Here is a 23659-nt window from a genome sequence, read left to right on the forward strand (position 1 = left end):
ACACAAAGCGGTGAAAATTAAAGAAAACAAATATTTAACTTTGTCCTATCCTGAACTTAATTATCTTAAGAAAGAAAATGTGAACATTTGAAATAAAACCACATCGCAGAACTTATGTGAATTTGCAGCAAAATAAATGAGACTTTGCTACGGGACATCACTCACCTGGAAGAAAATCAAATAATCGACGAATGCTTTTCCCCTTTACGCTGATCGTTTATTGGAATTTTCTTTCAAGATAAGTCAAGCCGCTTTAAAATAAAACATCTTTCTTAGGAAATTTGGCCTAAATTCCATGAATTGTTTTTTCCCTTTTCGACCCTCTTAAGGATTTCGCGGTACTGAGAAATTTTCACTAGTCAAGTAATATCTGTCATTCGATCTTTGTTTCTTCATCTTCTCGAAAGAAACTGCTTTTCAATCTGAAAATCAATTTCTATTCAAACAGATACGAAAAACTTTTCCGAGTATTCTCTTTTACTTTTCAATTTCCTTATTAGAAAACAGCGAGTTTAAAAAAATCACTTGCTGTCTTCTTTCTAATATGCTAATTCGTCAACAATGCTGGCAATTTATATTTTATTGACGTGTCTTCTTTTGCAATAAAGTTTTGATTTTTCTCATGATTTGTTTTTTTTAGCACCATTATGTGCTATATTTATTTCCATTTTTTCCCCATTTTATCAGTATTGTTTATTAACATCATACATTATCAGTAAAGTTTAACCTTTTCAGTACTGACAGTACTTTTAATTACCACCAACTTTTTGATTTCCGTAACATCCCTTACATACGTTGTTGGGTGTTGGTATTTTGAAGTATAAAGACAGTATAACTACTTAACTACTTAACGATTATCATATGATATCACAAGTGTGGGAATATTAGGTTTTTAAATAATGTTAATTAATATAATTCAGTTTTTGTGTGTGTGTGTGTGTGTGTGTGTGTGATTTTTCGCCCCGTTAAAGTGTTTACTGCACTACCATCACATTGTAAGCATTTTGTAAAACACCGCGTTTACAAAACGCTCTCTCACAAATATATGAAACAATTATTCACCATATTTGAATCGGTATTTTTTTTTATTGTAAGCGTCTAATACTAACGAAACGTTCAAGTACCAGGTTAATTGAATCGTTGTGTGCTAGATAATTTTTTGAAAAGTTTTTTGTTTTCAGTCCTTAATTAACTAAAATGACCTACCAAAATTTTTTCATGATAGCTATTTTTCATTTTTTATAACGTGGTACTGAAAGGGTTAATTTATTATTTCAAGTCATAAAGGGCCGTATAATATACAATTAACAAATAATTTTAAATATCCACTCCCCACATATTAGTTGTCATCTTGCTTCATGATATACGTCATAATTTTTTCGTGGTATTTAAATTTTTTTTCTTAAACTATTTGCCGTCAGTTAACGTATTCGATCCTAGAAGTATATAATTTTTTTATTTAATAAGGTAGTATAGTATAAGGAATCAATCCAAAAATAATCTAGAATCTTCGGCGTTAACCAATAATATATTTATAAAATGTATCTACGTTTTTGAAATAAAAGTACTCAGTTTTGATGACTCAAACTAGTAATATATCGTCTAAACTGCTGTTCTGAAACAACATCTTAAACAGTTATCACCAATCTCTCTTATGATTTAAGTGATATTTTAGCAAGAATGAATAAATAAATACACATATATGCCTATCATTTTGCCCGTTGGCATATTCCTCGCTTTATCAGAGATGGAAAAAAAAGGAATTACGTTCACATATCTGTAAAGCGATCGAGATAATGTAAGACAAGCACTAAAGATTAATGACAACTGTTATGTTCGGCTCATTGCGTCATTGTTTCCAAAATGGGAGATAAACCGATTGCAGATAACTGGGGAAAATTCTCCAAATTTCGAGGTGTTTGGATGGCGATCGTCATACGAGCAGATTTTTATCTTTAAATTATCTAGACGATATTTATAATTTTTTAAGAAGAAAAAATCTATCGGTATGGCTTCACATAAATTCATTGTTCATAATGGGGTTTAATATATTTATTGATATTTAACAGAAATAACACTAGTCATTCATCTCTAATATTTCGGGGGGGGGGGGGTATCTAATTTATTTTAATATTAATATAGACCCTAGTTTAACGCAATGACATTACATGTTAGACACAACTGTTATTTTTGCAATAATCTTTCAATCTGATCACTTAAACTTTGCACTAGCTCAACAAGTTCCTACCTTTAAATATAAACGTTTATTTGTTTATATCGTCTAAAAACTCAAGTTCGTAGTTTAATAGTTTTTTCCTGTGCAATAACGCGAAGCAAATAAACGAGCTTATGTGTTTCACATCTTCAAATATATAATTTTTGAAATGTTCAAATTCAAACACCTACTGGAACATGTTAATCGTCTTTGGATTTTCTGATTCTCCGCGCACTGCCAGCTTTTCTAATTATGCATTATGTAAAACAATAATGTAATATTTTTTCTTCGACACAAATATTTTTTTTCATAGAAATTCCAAGTCATCGCATGTATTTCCCTACACTATTTCTTCACTTATTTATTTATTGATATTTATTTATGGTTTTGAATCTACTATGCTGAATGGATGACATGTTTCGTGTTCTGACAAAAAACCGATTTGAATATAGATATGTTTGTCCGGGCATTTGAAATTGTGTCTTATCTGTAGGTCTAGGTAAAAAAATCTCAATAGATTTAATGAATAAAATGAAGTGTTTGGATACGCATAAAAATATTACATTGATGTTATCACTGTTTCTGCCTTGAAATACTTGCTACATGCTCTCCTCCCTCGGGACACTAAAAAGTTAGACGGTCCCCTGATCCTGTTTGATTGCCCGTGGAGAGAGGCAAACTTCGCTAATTCCTTTGTAGGCCGACAATAAATTACGTTCCGGAAAGGGGGTCGACGCCCTATCTCCGGAAAAACTGGATGTCCGGTGGTCTGAGTAAAAAACAGCCGATGTCTCTCAACTTTAAGCCTCGTTTGGCTCATTTGAATAGTAGCTCATCTTAACTACAGCCCTGAAAAGGTCGGTATATTTACGGAAAAATAGGGACCAGATAGGAATCTCTTCAGAAATACGCTATAGATCTCATTGATATTTTTAGATAATACGCTAAATGCTGCTAAAATACACTGAGTGTACAAAATTAGATTCCGCATAGAGGCTCCGATTAGTACACACATCAGGAGATCTATTTATTATTATTATTATTAAATCAAATAGTTTATTGTTTGTCTTTTTAATTTTACCTAGTGTTCCACTTTCTACACGATGAAACAATATTTTGAATATCTTGATGTATTAATCTCACTATTTTTTTTTCATTTCGCCAGCTCACTTTCTGACGAGAACTACTTCATCTTCTTAATTAATAAATTAAAAATAGGAGAAGAAAAATTCCTTCCAACTTCTGACATCGGTAATTAATTAACGTTATATAACTCTGCTACATTTATGCATTATTTACTGTTTTTACAAATTCGTGTTCTATGCAGGTATTGTTTAATACTTCACGACAGATGATAATTGATAAACAACGTTAATTGGCTTCTGGTCTTCCTAATGTAAAAGTAACTGTATAACAATAGAAGCTCAAAACTTTAGAATATTTATCTTCGTAAAGTTTAGACCTTTTAAGCTTGACAAATATTCTTTGCCAAGTCACCATGCAATTTTCTTTTTGGAGTTGAACACGGGGTTCCTCAATTAGCTTTCTCCCGTTTCCCTTGCTGCATGCATCACTAAACCAACAAAACTATCACCCTCCTGTACAAAGCATGCATTTACTCTTAAGAGAAACTTGTTCCAGAGGCTTTTCAGTAATGGAAAATTGCGGAGGAATTCCTGGAAGAGTTGCATTTCAATGTACACTGTAATTTTGTCGATCCATAAATTTCTCGAGGTACTCAATTTCTTGTGGCGGAAGTGGCTGTTGACGTTAATGCTGTATGAAGCAAAAACACCAAATATTTTGTCTTCTGAAATGTACTGTCATTATTTTTGTTCAGCCAAACGCCCCTATACCCTCCATGCATGATCTAATTAATCACTGCAGTAAATCGCTAAACTTGAAGTCATTTATTGTACTCCTTCGTTAAGTTAAAAAGAATCAGTGTCATTGAATAATTGCACAATACATCAAACTGCTTAATAACATATAACCGGAATAGCACGCATTTCAAATGATCATTTATATTATGAACCAAGATACACTAAAAAAAATTTCCATTCACCGATTTTTAATTGCTATGACAGATTTTCCAACTAGTGTGGTTTTGTGAAACCTGTGGCTTTTTAATTATAAAATGGTACATAAAAGTAATTCAATACTGCGTGAAGTTTCTGAAATATCTTGATAACTTTTACAGACATTCAGTATCATACTCTCGAAACAAGCATAGTTTCAATACTTACGCCAGGCATTGTACACTGAAAACTACAGCAACTACAACATATATTCAAACAGTTTTGATGCTGTATGTTGCTATGACAGTTGTTTGTGTAATGAACTAAATTTTTCATAGTAAATAAAATATTTTCTGAAATATGTCAATTTTCGTGAAACCGTATGTGTGTTTTGACAAAAACGTTCAATATTTTATTTTTAAATAGCTGTAAAGATATTAAATTCCAAGCATATATCCAAGTTTTCCGTTCAGTGTACTGTTATTATTATTTGAAACACTGTTGAAAGAGTTCATGAAAATACCTTACATACCTCTTTTAAAAAAATTAAGTTTTACATGCAAAAATGTGACAAAAAACACGTTTGAAAATTATTCGTTATTTTTGAAACCATCACCTTAGCAGATTTAATTCAGCTATAAATTTCTTTATTGCATATATAGGAATAAAACAGTTTTTGATTTTGTGAATAAAATGCTTTCAAATAAATTAATGAAACAATTTTGTCGACAATTTTCACCAGTCACAATTTCAAAGTTGTTCAAATTTGAAGGCAGTTATATATATATATATATATATATATAGTCGCCGTAATCATAAACTAGCATTTAAAGCTTGTCTACCATGACAATGATGAATAGGTTCCATAAATCAATCTGATATCCCCCATAGAAGTCGTCTAGTCCATAGAAGTCTATTACAAAGTGTCAATTTTTTCCCTATCAAATAATATCGATTTTATTGATTTGCATCAGTTATTTTCACCATTCCTTTAACATTATATCATCAAGCAGAATATACGTATTATGGTTTTGGAAATAAAATCGTCCACAATATATAATGTGCTTTAAAAATCAGAATGGGCACAGTATGCTGTACATCGAAAGATGATTTATATATGTATACTGTTTTTAATCTAGCGCTGAATAAGAATAGATATCGAGTTTTTCTTTTTTAACTATAATCTTGATCAGAGATTTCCGTACTGTTAAACAATCATTAATTTTGGTTTATATTAGGTCACAAGAGTAAAAAATTTATGATTTCTCTGTCAGGTTCTCTACTAGCAAGATATTTTTCACTTGAAAAATGTTGTTCCGATTGTCCTAAACTGATTTGAGAAAAAAAAAATACTTTCTTGTTTAATTTCTGAAACATATTTCACGTCAGAATATAATGTATCTCTGATTGGAACTCGGATTTGCTTCTGGTGTTTTCGTATCGTGCGAGAGAAATAGTCTATGTTCGAAGAACTCCTGCGTCAGATAAAAATAGGGATGATGTAGAAAATAGAAAGCAATGATGAATAGTCAAAAGAGAACAGAATGAAGCAAGCGGGTGTCGCCTCATCTGTGTTGGTTTTGTTGATAATGATGTGCTCTGATCATATATCACTGCTCAGCTTCCCATGAATCACTAGAAATTGTTCATTTATTTAAAAAAAACTTTTCTCACACTTTTCCGGTTCAGCTTTTCTATTTTATTTTTACAGGATTTCTTACGAGAGGTCTTATAATTTCGCAAAAACATTTTTTTTCTCATGCTGATGATATGCTTAAGCGAAAATGTTTTTTTTTCTTGTTCTAGCTATCAAAACTTGCACCATTTAATTTAGTAGCATCTATGTGTTTCGTTTCATCGGAACTGTCCTGAAATAGAAATTCTTTTGCAAATTAATTACTCTAACGATAAACATTAAACAAAAATGAAAAAAAAAATGGTCTTCATAATTTTTATAAATCTATTGCATGAATTTGAAGTACATTTTCAAACCATCAAACTCCCAAAAACTATAAAAAAAAGTTTTTTTTGTTCGTTCTCAAACTTTTAATTATAGAATAAAGATAAATTTCATATTGCGTCGTCCACATAATAATCTCTGAAATTTAAAATACAATAGTTTTACCGCCTTTCGGAGATCAGAAACGCGAGTGACAATCCTTCCAGGCCAGAGTCATTACAAACTAATTTTAGAAAATGTTTTACTGAGAAATTAAGATTTTTGTGCATTTGCTTTGACTTGTAATGTTTGACAAGTTAAATTATATTTCAGCAAATATTTTCTGACTGCAATCTCTAAATGTTTCATAAAAGTTCTGATGTTGCTTTTTTTGGTGGAATGCAGATGCTTGTTCAATTCACGATGTTGTTCCGTCAAACGTTCATTAAATATTAAAAAGAATTACTTCATTTCGAGCTTTGCAATTTGCTTACGTGAGAATAATAGCTAATACCTTTAAATAATGCCGTCGAGTAGAATTGCGTATCATTTTTTGTCAGGTATTAAATCGAATAGTAAATGATTCATTCCCCAGTTTCAAAATTGAGTAATAAAATTTCTAATTCGAGAAACTTTTGCAAAACATTCAAAGAATTTTGAACGATCGTGGGCGGAAAATATTTCTTTTTTATTATAAATATTTTTTACGACAAATATTCGTCATTGGTGGGTAAATATTCTGGTTTACGATCGAAAAATTTCATAAAAGTTTATAGTTCATCGAAGATCTTCGTAGTTGAATGAGATTTAAAGTCATAGAGAAAAAGTTGTTTTCTTTCCTCGATCAGAAAATATCTTTAAATTGATTAAAAATAAAAGTTTTACGTTCATTAATTTTACATAGTAAACTATCAGGTAATTTTGGTTATAAAATAAATTTTCAATGAATATATCTTTTTTTAAAGTGATAAACGTCTCGTAAATACTCAAAGAAAAAGCGTCATTGTAATTTTTTTTTTTTTTTGTATAACCAATAATTTCCATCTTTCGGTTTATAAAAATCAATAGGCTTCCAAAACACTAACTTATTTTTCATCTATTGGTAATGTGATAAATTTCAAAAAGAGAAATATTTTTTGACGAAAACATATATTCGGCTCGAAAAATGGCAAGTAATTTATCACAACTATCAATAGATATTTTATATAATTTTATATAAAGGTTTGTTTCTCTTTATGTCACTGCATAGCTCCTTCAAAGATCATAAGCATACATTAACATTGGGCGATTGTAGTGCGTTCATTGATATAGTGTGTGTTTATGTTAACCGTTGCATATTAACCATAACCGATACATTACGTTTTGTTATGTGGCCACGCCCACATGAGTATAAATGACCATGATGTACAGGTCATGTTGTTGTCTTTTTCTTGTCGTCGTCCCCCCCTCCTCGTTTTTACTTAGTTATTATTAACCTTTTTTTACTAATGTTTTGTTGTGAATTTGTAACAAATTTTTTTGTTGGAATTTTTCATCTGTACTCGTCTCCATGTTTCTTACTGAACATTTAAACGCCTCCTTCTTCAAATAAGTCAAGCAATCACAAGTCCCAGTTGCAAATGACCGCGTGTTCACTCATAGTGTGTCAAGACAACAATTCAATGAGACTGTCATTCTGTCATTCAAAGCTCACTTAGTATACATATAACAATAAGGATGTACCTTCGAAGTGGTCGGTAATGCTTCACATACAGGGTGATTCTAAACTCCTGGAACAAAATCAATGTGTGGTGGAATCGCAATGGCAGAAGTGATGAGGGTGCTTATAGAAAGTTTCTAACAGCACCTCCCTAGACGCTAGTACAGTATGATATTTTTTCGGCTGTTGTGCTGCAATATGTGATATCAAGTTCCGTGGTTCAACCAGCAACATGAAACAGACTCGTTTTCATCTTGAAATGCTGGTTACTTCAACGGCACATTTCTCCTCACGTGGCTCCTCTTTCTCCACGATCTATTCTATCACGACTTCTTTTTGTGAGACCATCTACTGAGCATTGTGTGTCTGACTCCATTGAAACCCCTGAGGACCTCGTCACCAAAATTAGTATCATTAGTGTGTCAATAATGTGTCTTATTATAGTTAAGTTACCTATAAATGGCAGCGATTACATCCAACATGTTGGTCCTCAGTCGAAATCCTACGAAGCACTTTTATCGAAAGGAAATAAAAAAACATACGGAACATTTCTTTTGTGTTTATCGAAATTGGAATAGATCAGAGCTGAACATCACGTTGTTTGCGTATTGAAGAAAATATTAGAAAACATTATTAGAAAACATTATTGCAATATACCTAGGTTATGGGATAGGTGTGACCGATGATAATCGCGTTAGTCGGAGTGCAGTTTTACACACAAGTAGTACAAGTAGCCCAAAGTTTAGGAAAAGCATTTGTTAGTTTTTCATTTTTGCTTCGGTACTTACTGGGGTCATGTATTAGTTTTTATGGCTTCGTAAAATCTAACTTGCCTCGTGTTTGAGTTCGGTCCTTAAAAATGGCTGTATCCAATAAAATCTGCGCAAATGAAAGTAAAGTCATCTGTATTTTGAGCTATCAGTGTTTTGATAACATCTTTGGCCAATCGAAAGAAATAAGCTGCTTGTGTATGGAGAAAGAAAACAATTTTTCTTAACATTGGAGTTAATGTATTCGTAACATTGGAGTTTATGTATTCGTAACATTGGATTAAGGTATGAAACTGCAACCAGTCTGCAAAAACTAAAGATGTCATGCAAAACTAGGGGGATCATTTATAAATCAGGCCAAAGTTTTCACCCCTAAAAGCTTTACCAGCTTATACTCAAAAAAGACTTCTCTCAAAAATCGGTAGAAATTCTTTACATATGGTGTTCTAATCAATCTAACTATTCTTTTCTGAGTATCATCGAATAATCACTACAATCTCTATAATAATCTTGTGATTATGCTCAAGTTTGAAGAAAATCGTGAACTCCGAATTCACGTCATTTGAGGTAGCTTAAGTCGGAGTATTACTGTCCTGCGTGATGCAACCAATAAGCGTATAGGTTACATTGGAGCGAATGTAACCAATAGGCTTATTAGTTGTTGTTGTTTTTTTTTCAAGTTTTGTGAAAGATCTTTAATCAAACTTTTATAGTGTAATCCCGGCCGTAATCAAAGGTTCAAAAATCATTATAGGTACAGTTCCACGCAGAGGACCGAATAAAACGGCTAGTATATGGCGGGGATGGACCCATCGCCTCGTTTGTCCCGAAAATCTAAATCGAATCCTGTTTACAACGACGACACCCAAAAGAAATGTTTTATGAAGTTGAAATTTTTTGTCGATTTTTATGTAACCGACATTCAAAAATGTCTTCAAAAAGATAGAGTTATTCTACCAAAAAATAAGCCTTAGCGTAATTTTTCAGGATGCTGCTAATATAAGCCCTATTGCATTTTTTGAAGCAAAAATTAATATAAGACCGGGTCTTATTTTCGGGGAAATACGGTATAATAACGATAAAATAGAGTAGCGTGTGTTCGCGTAGGGCGTGCACATAGTGATAACATTTACTTCACTAACAGTTAGCCAATGTCTATCGCCACTGAGGCAAATTATTAACGGGACAACGGAGACCAATATGCCGGATAGGTCAGCTGGTCAGCCTGATATTTCTGGGAACTTTCATTGCTGTGTTTGCATTTCAAAACTTCGTATTGGACAACACATTCTATGACGAAAAATTCTAGTTTATGTATGTTTCATCACTTCTTGAAGTTCGTACCAAGAGATTTGAATTATGTTTTGTATATCATTCACTGTGAAAGTTATGAATATATCCACACATCATTGTCACCTTCCTCCATTTTATATAATTTATTTTCCAACGGAATACTTTCATGGTAAATTTATTGACATCCAAAGTGTTTACACCTACTAAATAAATAAAGCAATCAATATATTTGCTGGTGCCAAATCTCAACTAGCCGATTGAAATTTCACGTTATTTGTTGGTGTTATTTGCGCAAAAACGCATCAGATCCTAGTCAGATAAAGTCATACGTCTTCACGATTCTAGTTCACACAAAGAATTCATCGCGACCGCAACCTCTCGCGTGTTTAACCACAATGAGAATCGTGACTAGTGTGTCGAAAAAACGTGCATGACTTTTCGGAAACGCGTGGCCAGGAATCGTAATTGCTCTCTCTGTCGGCGAAAAATATAAATAATAAAAATCTTCTCGGCATCTTGAAAGAATAATTAAAAAAGATATGAGTTGCACTGCCCAATTACTCTGTCAATAACTCATTGAGTTATTGGGAAGAGAAATTAGTTGCTGATAAAAGAAATTGTTTTCATTCTTCAAAAAAAAGCGGCGTTTTTTCTTCATTATGTGCTGCCACTTACTGAGGCCCTAATCTGAGAAAGAATGACTATATACGAAGAAATGTGTCAAGCGTTCAATTATGTTAGCTGTGCTGATCTCTCTCTAAGAAGGAAATATGCATCGCAATTTTCATTGTGCTGCCAACTACTATAAGTCATGAAATTAGTTTTTATAAATATTTATATTTGATTGATATGTATGTATGTTTTCATTTTATTGAATGTATTTTCTGGAACATGCAGAAAAAATAGTTATGTGAGATTATTTAAATATTTTGAATCAATCTGGCTCATCAAGTTTCGTAACTTCTCCGAAAGAAAATGTCCACACAGCTAAAATGTTTCGATGCGTAACTTTTTTAATGTTTAAGATTTGAAATAGCAAGAGTTATCCGGCAAGAAAACAAATCACACATGCAACAAATGATAATATATACAACATGATAGTTTCACGCTAAGCTTCCGAAAGCTTTATATAAACGCTTTCCATACTATTCATGATAGAAATGAAATACGCGAAAGCTGAAATGTTTACTTTAACGAAGCTTCGAAATGACGTCAATAGCAATAGTATCTGCAGTCATTCACCATCAAAACCAGACATCCTTTATATCTTCATAACAACGGCCCTCTCTGAGAATTCAATGTATTCAATCCGACGCGGACGTGAAATCTGGATATCCTGCCCCAATAGGCACCCTTTGCAATTACATAACAACAGCAATATTCAATCCTTTCAACAATCTCGGATTGACGTGTTGCTTTGACGTAGGAATTTAATTGGTGTTAGAAAAGATGAGTTAATCATATCTGAAAATGCATCTGAAATGGTGCGAACCGTCAAAAGCAATTTGAATCGCTTCGATAAAGATTCTATAGCTTTTACATTATAATTGTCTACAAACTGTAAAATCTGATACGTGTATTGTGCCTGTTGTTCGTCGGCTCACGACTCGAGTAGTTTAAATCGATCCATATACTATAGAACTTTCACGCACATGTGGAACATTTTCTACCGTGGATTCTGACAGGCAGTCACGTTGATTCACAACAGTGCTTTCAGGAAGGTTGAACCAATTGTTTTACGCTCACTGATTACATGCAAATTAATATATACATGAATCTGTTAATATCTGACTTGAATAGCACGGAAAATATAAATGTCACTGAAGCAACTGCCAGAAAATTTATTGTTATTGATATTACTCATTCTAAATCAGTAACCAAAAATAATTATTAAAATTTAATATTATCAATACATATATATAATATGAAATTAATGATAAAAAATAGTTGAAAAGAACAAGAGTAGAAAAAAAACACAGTAAAAATAATTTACGAAAAAATAATAATAAAGAGAAAAAATTATTTCAACCATATCGTGAACTTTTTACGTTTTGTCGGTTTGCCGTGCTAAAGTATTTACTTCTATGTACTATAGAATTGGAGGTATTGAAGCATTTTTCCGTTGAATGTTTTTCTGTGTATTTGTATATATATTTTAAATGAGCTTATATACAAGATCGTAAATCTTGCTTATCCACTAGAAGCTGGGGAAATAGAAACAATACATTATCGAATGTATCAATTCCCGTGGTGTATGGCAAAAGTGGTATTCCACACCGAGCAACTTTGAAAGAAAGCGAGAAAAGCAGCTCTCACTTTTTCTGTTCCCTTACGTATACTTCGTTTAATGTTCATGCGACTCGATGACCTCAAGAGTAAAGTTATGATGGATTTATTGTTGGTTGAGATCGAGCTTATCTGCAGTCTGTGAAGGCGGCGGTTGTGTTCCAACATGTCCGGAATATGCGATTAGGGGTCTATTAATTTTGATGCCGCAGCAGCAAATGACAGCATGCTTGTCCAACAACAACCGTAATTTACACAGTTAATATGGCCATTTGAAGTCGAGCTGTGCGTCTTCGTCTTAACGTAAGGGAAGAACGAACAACAATGTTTTTAGTTGTGCCGGGAAAACAACCAAGAAAGTAAAATCAGAAAAGTTCATTGTACTGAGGAGGGGGGGGGGGCATCAATTGATGCAGCTGCGCAAAAAGCTATTTATTTTTATTTATTCACGTTAACACTTTGTCCAAATGTAGGTTCTAAGCACGTATAATATCCACTAGAATTAGATAAAATTCCCGTTTCGCATTTTCCGAAATTCTTTAATGATTGCACGTTCATTCAAGATTTTATCGAAAAAGTGAAAACTATTATATGCATACTCGTACATATAAAGCATATTTTTAACAAAAAAATATTTTAATCATGTATTATCTACGACATTTGGTAAATTAAGTAAATTCCTTTTATTGAACTTTCAAAATAAATATTAAAAAAACGTACAACTTATTACCAGATTTTCAATACAAATACAAAGGCCACAATAGGCAAATTGCTCAACGAGATGCCTGAAAAATTGTGCCGATAAAAAATATGGATGTCAAATATATATATATGTGTGTATCTATATATAATATTTTTTTTTGTATATATATATTTTTTAAAGAACAAGTGAGCAGCACTAGCGCTTTTGGCTTTTGTCATTCAAAAGATATTTTTTCACTATATATATATTATATGTTATACACACATATATATATATACATACATATATATATTGTATATATATATATATATTACTAATATATATATATACAATACTAGGGGATACTAATATCATTCACCTGGTAAGTGAGTGAAACATGTGTTGTTCGTACCAAAATAAGCGACCATTCACTTATCAGTACTAAAGGTCATGCTCTATTCATTACCCCATGCTGCAATGATATTCAAATTTGTCTGGTGCATTAAAATAAATTATAAACAAATATTGTTTTTTATGTCTTATGCACAACCGAGTCTTTTTTTCACACTTTGGCTTAGCATAATACGTAAGCCTTTTTTAAGTGAATATCATAATAGAATGATTGTAAACATTGGTACATTTCCAAACCACCAAAATGATGCATATATTTATCAATGTAAAACACATAGGAAGCGGATGTAGAAATATCGAAGAAAAAATTTAATGTGTAAATGTAGATATTAAAAGATATATGTTTATTTTTCTGAGACGATTTAATATCCACGTGAGCTCTCATTTTTATCATTGAGGACGCGAATAAAAGGAATGAATTTATCATATTGATTGAAAAGAGAAAGTAAAGAAATAAAAAAGAAATCTAGCGCCATGTTTAGCAAAAGCCATCGCTTTTATTCAAAGCGCGCATTTGGTGTAAAAAAAGTACTGATAGCTTCGAAAAGATATATTTTTTGTTTGAATTGTCTTTTTTTTTCATTGTGTTTATGCTTGCCTCAAAAGAAATAAATTTATGCAAAAACTAAAAATAAAATTCTATAGAAATTTCTTTACCTTGCAGTTTGACGGTTATATTTTCAAATGTGACAGTAACGTATTTCACAATTCATGAAAATAATTCCAACTGTACGTACTCATAAATCAAAATGAAAAATATGGAAAAAAATCGTAAAGAAAACACTTGGTCATCGTAACAAAGAAAATGTCAATGTGTAGCAGCTTCAATACCTTTTTTTTTATATTGAATATGTAGTATTCGTAGAAGTATTCCAAACCAATACGAAACTTATACCTTTATTCAAAATTTCAGGAATATCTATTTCGAAATTGAAGAAATATGAAACAGGAAAAAGGTTAATTTTTTGGAGTTCCGGAAATTTTTTCTTCCTAGCCAAACTAAAAGAAAAGTTTCACGTAGGTGAATATACATGTATAAAAGAGAAATTCTCTCTGTTCGATGGTATGCAATGAATCATTTCCTGACACATTCGAACCAAACTTCGAACAAGAAAAGTTATTAATCACGCAAAAAATAACCATGCTATTTTTTTCCTTAAAAAATCTGAACAAAAAATAAAGCTTTACAAGAGACGAATGGAAATCATTTACGAACAAATAAATGAAACGCCATGCAACAGATGCGCAACGTTTTTTTTTTCTGCATGAACATTGCACCGCGCGTACGCATGAACTAGTTAAGATTTAGAGGAACTTTCGAGGGACTCATCAAGTTCGCAACTGCACTGTAGCTACGCAAGTTGCCTATAAATAAGCGGCGGAAGCCTGAGTGGCAAATATTGTTGGGTGGTTGCCGTTTCTTTTTCTTTTCTTTTCTTTATTTTGTACGCAATGCTCTTGGATATTTCGCGCTGAAAGAATCTCATAAAATACACAATCTCGTGGGGGCATCGCTGGACACGTGACTCCATGGCCAATTTTATAGATATGCTGCGAAGCGGAATTTCCGGGCTGCAAAGAAAAAAAAAGGGAGAAATATCTTGCTTTTTTTTGTTTTCTTATTATTGCATTCTCAAAGTAAAAAGAAGTTGATATTCAAGTGGTTATATATGCATACACTATGTCATGAATAAGTGCGAGTATGAAAGATGAGTGCATAGATTGGACTCTCGTCGAAGTTTTCGGTATTTTCGTCAGTATATATTTCAAGTTTTTAGTTTTAATCATCATAAATGCAAAGTATTTGATTTGTATGAAATCACTTATTCCTTTATCGTTGTGACAGCAAATATTCATTATGTGTATTGTACTAATCTAACTTGCATACGCACACTTATTCGATAGCGTTTCGATTTTTGTCAGTTATCTTAAAAATTGTCGTATATCTTCTTAAAAAAACGCTAACGGAGTAGAAAATATTGCATTGAAATCTACCATAAAAATTGCGAATATCTAGAAGGAAAGGAGGCGTATGGGCCACACACTTCTTCTATTCGAAAATATTCTTGATAAAGATCAAAGACAAAAATTTCGTTCCATAAACTTATGTCTTCGTGCCAAACCAATAAAAAATGTCACCTCGCATAATGATGGGAAATTTTTTTGATCCGAACAATCTGAAATATTTTGTATTTTCACATTTTTGTTTCAAGTAAAATATTACATCATATGTTTACGTCAAACAATATTGAAGCTAAAAATAGTCACCAATAGCACGTAACGCGATCCTTGTAATTTTCTGTTTTTTAAAATACTGTACTTTAGCCACCTTAAACTCATGCCTTCGTATAAAATCAATAAAAAATGTCACCTTACATAATAATGAAGCAAAACTTTTAATCTGAATTATTTGAAAATATGAGTGTTATATTTTTATGTTTTAGTTTCTAGTAAAATGTTTCATTGGGATATTTACGTCAAAAAATATTCAAACTAAAGAATATCATCAATAACGCGAAACACGATCCTTAATTTTCTGTTATTTTTAAATACTTTCATAACAATTACTCTAACATGAAATTTCAATCAGTTAGAAATATTTTCATAGTAAAAGTCATTGTTCATCACGATAAAATTATTATTCATCCCTTCATCACGTAGAGTGTAACAAAAATTTCAATATTAACGGGAAAGTTGAGTTTTTAAGGTTGATGATTTATTTTTAATCTGATATGTTTTCAAAATAGTGTATTCATGACATGAAAATCTGACGTGTTAATTAACACACTTGATAGCAAGCCGTTACATGAAAAATGGTAATTTATCGAAGATGAAGAGTTGAAAAATATAATGTTTTTGGTTATGTTTCTTTTTTCTAAACGTAGTGATTTTTCAGAATTGCGTGCATTTGTTATATCACTAAATCTATACAAAGCTAGCATTTCTTACACTGACACTTGTTAAAGAGAAACATTAACTGCGTATTTTCTTGTGTTCCTCACTTACTAAACAAAGAGATATACTCCAAGTAATTATAAAAACGTTTCAAAAAACTCAGTGGATAAACAAAATACTAATTAAAGGATAACTACAAAGATTATAAAATGGCAGCTAAAATAACTTTTCCGCTGCTTGCGTGTTACGAATCTTTTTATCAAGAGATTATTTTAAATTTCCATATTCATGGAATCTGAACTGAACCTAATGCGTGTAAGCTTTTTACTTAACGTTTCTATTATTCTTCTCATTTGTTTCTCCTCTCAAAAGGAAAAATACACCATCCTCAAAGGGTTTGAAGAAACCGAATATCTTAGAAAACTGATTTTTATTAGGAAATGTCATTCTGAGGGAAGAAAAAAATTTTCGCAAATCGCAAACAAGTATACAAATATGTTTTAATTCAATTTAACGCTCGCTTATACGTAATGTTATGAACCTTATCCCTAATAAGATGCTTGAACTTGATGTTATTTCTCTAACTTTTGTGTTATTTATTATGTATTTTCTTTTGTCTTGAGCAAGAATCTTTTCATCACACAAATGTGTATCTTGCATATGAGCATTATGCATGACTAAATTCGTAGTTCTTGTGAAAGACATCGACTTGTTTGTTTGGAGCTGTAACGCTTGGTCTATACCCCATAATAGAAAATAAACGATTGAAAAACATATTGAGCAACTTCTCTTTATTTCAATTTATATACGTACAATGTTCTACTTTCTCTCATTGCCTCTTTTATTCCGTTCCTGTTTCTGTATTTTACCGGAAAGAAATCTTTAGAGCGTCCTCCACTGAAACCCTTGTCATTCTCAATGGCAAAGATTTTGCGTCCTTCTTCTGACGTCACAGCTTGAAGTTGACGTCAAACAACATGATGATTCCTAAGGTCAAAGTATCCTTTTTTTAGTTGACTCACATTTCTTGTGTGCCTTGGTACTGTTGCTTTAATAGCGTAGCTATTTGGGAAAACGCGAATCTCCTGTAAAGATATCCGCATGAGAAAAGCGCACAGTTAACCTTGCGTTGCGGAAAAAATACACAAAATATACTTAAGAAAGATTTTTTAGAAACTATGATAGCTGTGGAGGTTCTGGATCTTATAGTCATTACAGAATCTTGGGCAAACGATGGGGATGAATCTTTCTTACACATCTCAGGATACGATACTTTTTGAAAAAAATTTGATTTGATAGGAAAGGGGGTGAAGTTTTGATTTACGTGAAATCGTGTTCGAAGGCTAAGAGTGTATCGTACAGCGAAGTGGTACTAACACTACATGGATTGAAAACAAAAAACGTCATAATCTTGTTGTAGCTGTTTGCTGAATCGGGGGTCAAAGCTACAGTTCCGAGCTTTAGGAATAAATTTCGTACATGTGTAAATATAAGAGGTTAGTAATGTTAAAGGATTTTAATTATCTGGGTAGGATTGGGACAACCTATCGGCTATGGTCAATATGAAAGAGATTTTCTCAAGTTGGGATAATTCCTTGTATCAGCAGCTATCAAAAGCTACTAGGGGTAGTTGTATTTTGGAATTGATTCCCATTAGTTCCGAGGATATTGTTAAACATAAATACAAATACAAATACAAATACAAATACAATGCCACAACAGGCAAATTACCCAACGAGGTGGCTGACATGTTTCGGTTGGAGACTTTTCTTCTAGTGATATCATCGTGTTATTAACTTTTTTTGTAGTTTCTTCACCGATAAACCGAACAATAAAAGAATGATTCCTTGTTCTCGAAATCCAACTTCGAACTATGAAAGAAAGGTTAGGGTTACACTAATACCAAGTCCCCTTGGTATTAGTGTGTGTGGCAAGTCATTGGGAAGAATTCAGAATAAAATCATCGTCTGTTTTGCTCGATATCAAACGACTTTGTTCGACAAAAAGCGGGTTTATTCATCGCACCTCCTCTAGTTCACAGAAATGTGCATAATCTTTATCTTGAAAAGAGAAGTGCATTCAGAGAATACAAAAGTGGAGGATGTGACCAGTCATCATTTACTGAAAAAAGAAGGGCGTTAAAAAAACTATAAGGGAAAGTAAAAAAGGTAGTTGAATCCAGGTAGGAAAATAACATCGGCTCAGACCCAAAAGCATTTTTCAGGTAGGTCAATAATGGATGTGAGGGAACAGTTTGCTCACTCTCGATAGGAGGAACCAGGGTAGACAGCAATGTAGGTGTGTGTGCAGTGCTGCTTCAATGACTTTTTCTCTTCAGTCTTTAATAGTCAAGGCCATATACAAAGTACCGATGCGGCATGGGGTAACAAAATTCTCAACGAAATTCAAGTGCAAGATGTGGAAGTCCTAAAACATCTTAAAAATGTACGTGTGAGCAATGCACTAGGACCAGGTGATATCTATCCTAGGGTACTCGGGGAATGTGCTAACGAATTGCTGGAGCCAGTCGCAAAGATTTACAAGAATAGTGTTGCTGAGGGTATCGTCCAAGGGATTGGAAGCTTGCTAATGTGTGGTTCCGATATTTAAAAAGGGTAATAGAGAAGCCGTATACAATTATCGTCCAGTGAGTTTGACGAGCTCCCTTTCCAAAATTTTGGAAATTATTATCAAAAGGCAATTGGTGAAGTGGATAGACGGGAATAATGTATTGTCGGATAATCATCATAGATTCAGAAAGGGGAAGTCATGTGTAACCAAACTCCCCGGGGTATCGATGGGATTGTTAGCAAATTCAGAGATGACGTGAAGCAAATGGCGGTAGACGGAATTCAAAGCGATCGGGAGTTGCTCCAGACCAACCTAAACAGGACTGCAGCGTGGGCAAATGAATGGAACGTGTCTTTTTGCGTTGAAAAGGTAAGTGCATGGTCGTTCATTTTAGTTCGAACAACCCATGTTTCACTTACGTTGAATGGTGTTGTTATTCCGGATGCAACTAGGATCACCAATCTGGGTATTCTTACTGATGAGTGGCTTAAGTTTTCTGAACGTTGTTCAGCGGTGCCCAAAAAATTGAATAGAATGCTTGGTTTATTCTCAAAAAGGTCTCTTCGCGTTCTCCTTAAGTAATCCTTCCACTTTTCCTGAGCTTAGTTCGTTCTGCATTGGAGTATGCAGCAGGTTTTGGAGACCGCACTTACAGAGGGACATTGACTTAGTCGAGGGGGGTGCAGAGAAGAGCAACGCGTGCTCTTGATGGCACACGGGGCTCAAACTACAAAAAGAGACGTGATTTTTTGGAAATGTACTACCCTCTTACATTGGTAGAGCACAGATGTTGGGGGGGGGATATGACTGAGGTGTTCAAAATTTTCATCAGTATGTATAAAATGGACCATGAGTTATTATACATCGTCAATCAACTGCTTCGGCAAGGAGACACCAGTATCGATTGGTAAGGGACAATTCTAGGTTGTGGTGTCGCAGGGAGTTTTTCTCTTATAAGATTGTGAATAAATGGAACGACCTCCGGGGATCGTGAATTCTAACACAATTAACACGTTTACAAAGAAATACGATAAACATAAATCGAGCTGCTGTCTATACTTTGATGATACAATCATAATTTTTTTGAGCAGTATATTCACATTTGATCATAGTTATTAGTTTTTTATTGCTCTTATTGGGTTGCTGTATTTTTGATATAGTCTAGATATATATTCGACATCCATATTTTTTATGGGCATCTGTTTTTCGCCACCTCGTTGGGCATTTTGTCTGTTGTGGCCTTTGTGTCTGTATCTGTATTTCTGTATGTCATTGAAGGCATACACACATTTTTATTTCTTATCTTTATGAAGGTTATGATTTCTCATCTCCAACCGGTTGTTCGTGAGCACACTCCCCGAAGCACCAACAGTGTTGTATGCTCGTATCTGATTTTGTACTCACGAGTACTTGAACAATGTTTTAACACCCTGTAAAAATAGCACCTAAGGATTACAATTAGGACGAGATTACACTGTAAAAGTTTGACAAAAAATCTTTCACAAAACTTGAAAAAGAAACCAATAAGCCTATTGGTTACATTTGCTCGAATGTAACCGATGCAACCAATACTGCATCGGTACCATGTAATGTGAAGCAGCATATAGCCCTTAAGAAAGCTATGTATGACAGTCAAATATTTTTGAAAAATGATATGATTACCGTTCTACAAAGTCCACAAACGAAATTCAAAGTTGGAAAGACAATTCTATATTTTTTCTTGTTAAAATCTCTGCACTTAATTGGTCAACTCTGAACGTGCTTTCTCGATCCATCATGAAGTCGTTAGCTGTTGAACGTTTATCAATAGAAAGAACTCAAACTTGAATGGAAGTTCATTTGAAGCTTTCGGTTCTAGGAAACGAGCCTCATTAGACATTGAGTGTTTGTGGTTTACTGCTTCCATGCCTCCAATTTATTGCTGGCAGTAGACGTGTCTTGTTGTCTAAGCATTTTCCTTTAGCTTATACTAATTCTTGTCAACAGCCATTTTACTGCGTTTAAGTCTATTGTGGATAGATTAGTTTCGATTGCAAAGGAATCAATAAACTTCTCCTTCTAATTACTTTCCGTGGACGAGAGTAATAATGCTAGTCATGCTAATTATTTTGTTTTAAGATGAAATTGCTAACCCGGCGCCGGTGACCTTATCTGACGCAACCATGTCACAGTATCTTCTCATAGTTATTAGAAACTTTAAAGCGTATATAATTACAATGGTGTCTCGTTTGCTTGTATCCCAATTCAGTAGCATTCGTAGATGTTTCACTGTACTACGGCAAAGATTTTAAATTGGTATTTGCTCCGCTTTTATAAACACGATTGGGTACTTACAGCGTGAGCATCATAAGTTTAATCACCAAAAATCATCACGACTCGAAAAATATAACTTGATAATTCATTCTATATATACCCAGTATATTTAATCATTTATTTTGCCACTTTTGAACGATAATACCATAACATGATAGTACAAGGTAATATAAAATGATAGACAACAGCCCAAAAATGTCCTGACTAAAAACAAAATAGTGGAAACAAATAGGCAATGTGGGAACTAAAAACATGTTTCAAGAACAAAATTTAAAACAAAATTACTAAAATGTCACCTCGAATTATACAAAGATATTAAAGGGAAAAAGTTAGATATTACCATGTTACGCGCAAACTCAGGTTTACCCATATATTCCACGACCGAATCAAATATCTATAATGATTTTAAAGAAGAAAACTATCATTTCATTTGGTTTAAATTAAGTTTACAACAATACGTTGTTTGAAAGAATTGAATAATCACTCGTCGTGGCAAAATAATTGAAACAAATGAATCCACTCTTTTTCATTCAAAAACATAAGTCACTAAAGTTTTTTACAAAGATTCATTTTATAGAAATTTGATCGATAAATTTTTTATTGATAATGTATCCTCACGTATTCGCAAAGGATCTGAACAATCCGTCCCTGGAATGTGTTATATGGTGTTAGTTAACACAACACATCCCCGCCCGAACAGGGATTCGAACCTAGACCTGCACAGTCAAAAGCTAGTTTCCAAACCACTCGACTGCCAGGCGTCATATTCTCTATTTTTCAATCAACTGTGAAACTTGAAATAATATTCTATTTTTATAATTCAATTTTGTTTATTATTATTAGAAAACACATCAAAGACAACCTTTAAATCGAAAATAAAGTATCTATAGGGAATATACTTGTGTGAAAAAACCAAAATATAGTCTAATATATATATACGTAAGTATATTACGTATACATTAAACTATTCTGTTTCATTTACAGTATAATGAAACGTCAATTTTTTTTCGAGAAATAAGCCTTCATATAAATCGCAATAACGTATTAAAAAACGATAGAATTTAAATATTCAAATTCTGTTCACTGATCTTTAATTTATTTTTTGGAAACCATACCCGAAAATATTTTGATGTATATTTTTGAGAGAGAACGTCCAATTTGCAAATGGGGCTTCAGTGTAAACTTTCAACAAAACTTTTTAGAACACATTTATAGAAATGAACTTAATTTTAAAAATTTGGAATTAAAATTTTCACATTTAATTCATCTGAGGATAAGACTGTCATTAATATCAAGTCTGTAACAACCATATATCCGTAGACAAAACTTCACTGTCATGCCAATCCGTGTATGATCATGAATATCACTATTCGTTTCGAGAGAAAACAATCATTCAAGTTCATATATCCCACCTTTTTGAATAAAAAGTGCTCACATTTCATCTCATTCGCATAACTCTAAGAAAAGCATGCACAAAATAGGGTGAACTTACTTTTTTTCCCCATAAAATTTATGTGAAAATTAAATCATCCACTAAAATCATTTCACCATATAATGCAAAACTAAATTATAAAATCACCTAGAGACACGAAGAATAGCAAAGTAAAATACAGACAAAAATTGAATAAATAATATAAATTTAATACCACTTACCTTATAAAAATAATAGAAATAAATTTCATCATCTTCTTCTGTCTGATTTTTGTTCAATAAACTCGAATAATTCTCTCCTTCTGATTGAATCTGCAGCTCTGATACGTAAATATCAGTATCTAGTTCGATACTCACATTAGTATAAAAGTCTGCTTTCTCTTTTGCAGTCTTCTCCATAGCTATTTATTGCATGTATATTAGCATTAAATCAAGATCAAAGAAATTTAAACTTTTTTTATGAAAAATGTAGCGTTCACACACACATACATCGAAAATTAGACGCATACCTTCCATAACAAAAGTCAAATTGAAACTAACGACTCGTGTCAGCAAGACTATAATAGAATAATTAAGATATTCTTAAGTTAATTTCGTATTCTCACTTTCACGTGAATAATTAAGTAAAGTGTTTTTTATCAGTTCTTCTAAAATTAAAAAGGAAAGAAAACGAAAGTCGCTAAATTTCGACGATGCATCAACAATGAAGTGTTCCGTGATTTAACCTTCTCTAAAAAAAACGCAATAGATTAAATTCGGTTAAAAGCACTTTGCTTTTGTGCGGCATCCCTGGGGCAAACAAAACTAAAGCAGTGAGACTTGGTGTGATATAGAGGGAGTGCGAGGGAGAGAATAAGACACTTTTCTAACACGCGGAGAGGCACACACACAGATCAACCTTAAGGCTGTGTAGATGATACCGAACCCCAAGTGTGATCCTCTCTGTCTGTCTTTCTCTCAAACTAGAACGCCGAAGTTATCTGCGCTTGCGCGCATTTTTGGATGGATGTTACGTAAGTTGAGGCTTAAATTTTATATATATAGCGTATATTTTTTACTTTTTTCCGAGAATTCCGCTTTGTCGTGAAATAGTTTGTTTCGTAGCAGAACACCACCATCCTATTCTTTCGCTTACG

The 23659-nt window shown here is 32.9% G+C and overlaps 1 protein-coding gene across 1 annotated transcript in view; it reads right to left on the reverse strand.

Annotated features, from left to right (window-relative positions):
* Positions 1-23454, reverse strand: part of LOC149080185 (cardioacceleratory peptide receptor-like) — a 48278-nt gene extending 24824 nt beyond the window's left edge. The window contains exon 1 of the mRNA XM_089238607.1: positions 22746-23454. Coding sequence (XP_089094733.1) covers positions 22746-22922 — 177 coding nt within the window. The 5' untranslated portion in view covers positions 22923-23454. The remainder of the gene's footprint in view (positions 1-22745) is intronic.
* Between the last annotated feature and the right edge of the window lie 205 nt (positions 23455-23659).

The sequence above is a fragment of the Pholcus phalangioides genome, unplaced genomic scaffold, assembly GCF_987345545.1.
Source record: "Pholcus phalangioides strain wild (caught in Gottingen) unplaced genomic scaffold, Ppha-v1.0 ptg000011l_1, whole genome shotgun sequence".
Taxonomy (NCBI): Eukaryota; Metazoa; Arthropoda; class Arachnida; order Araneae; family Pholcidae; genus Pholcus; species Pholcus phalangioides.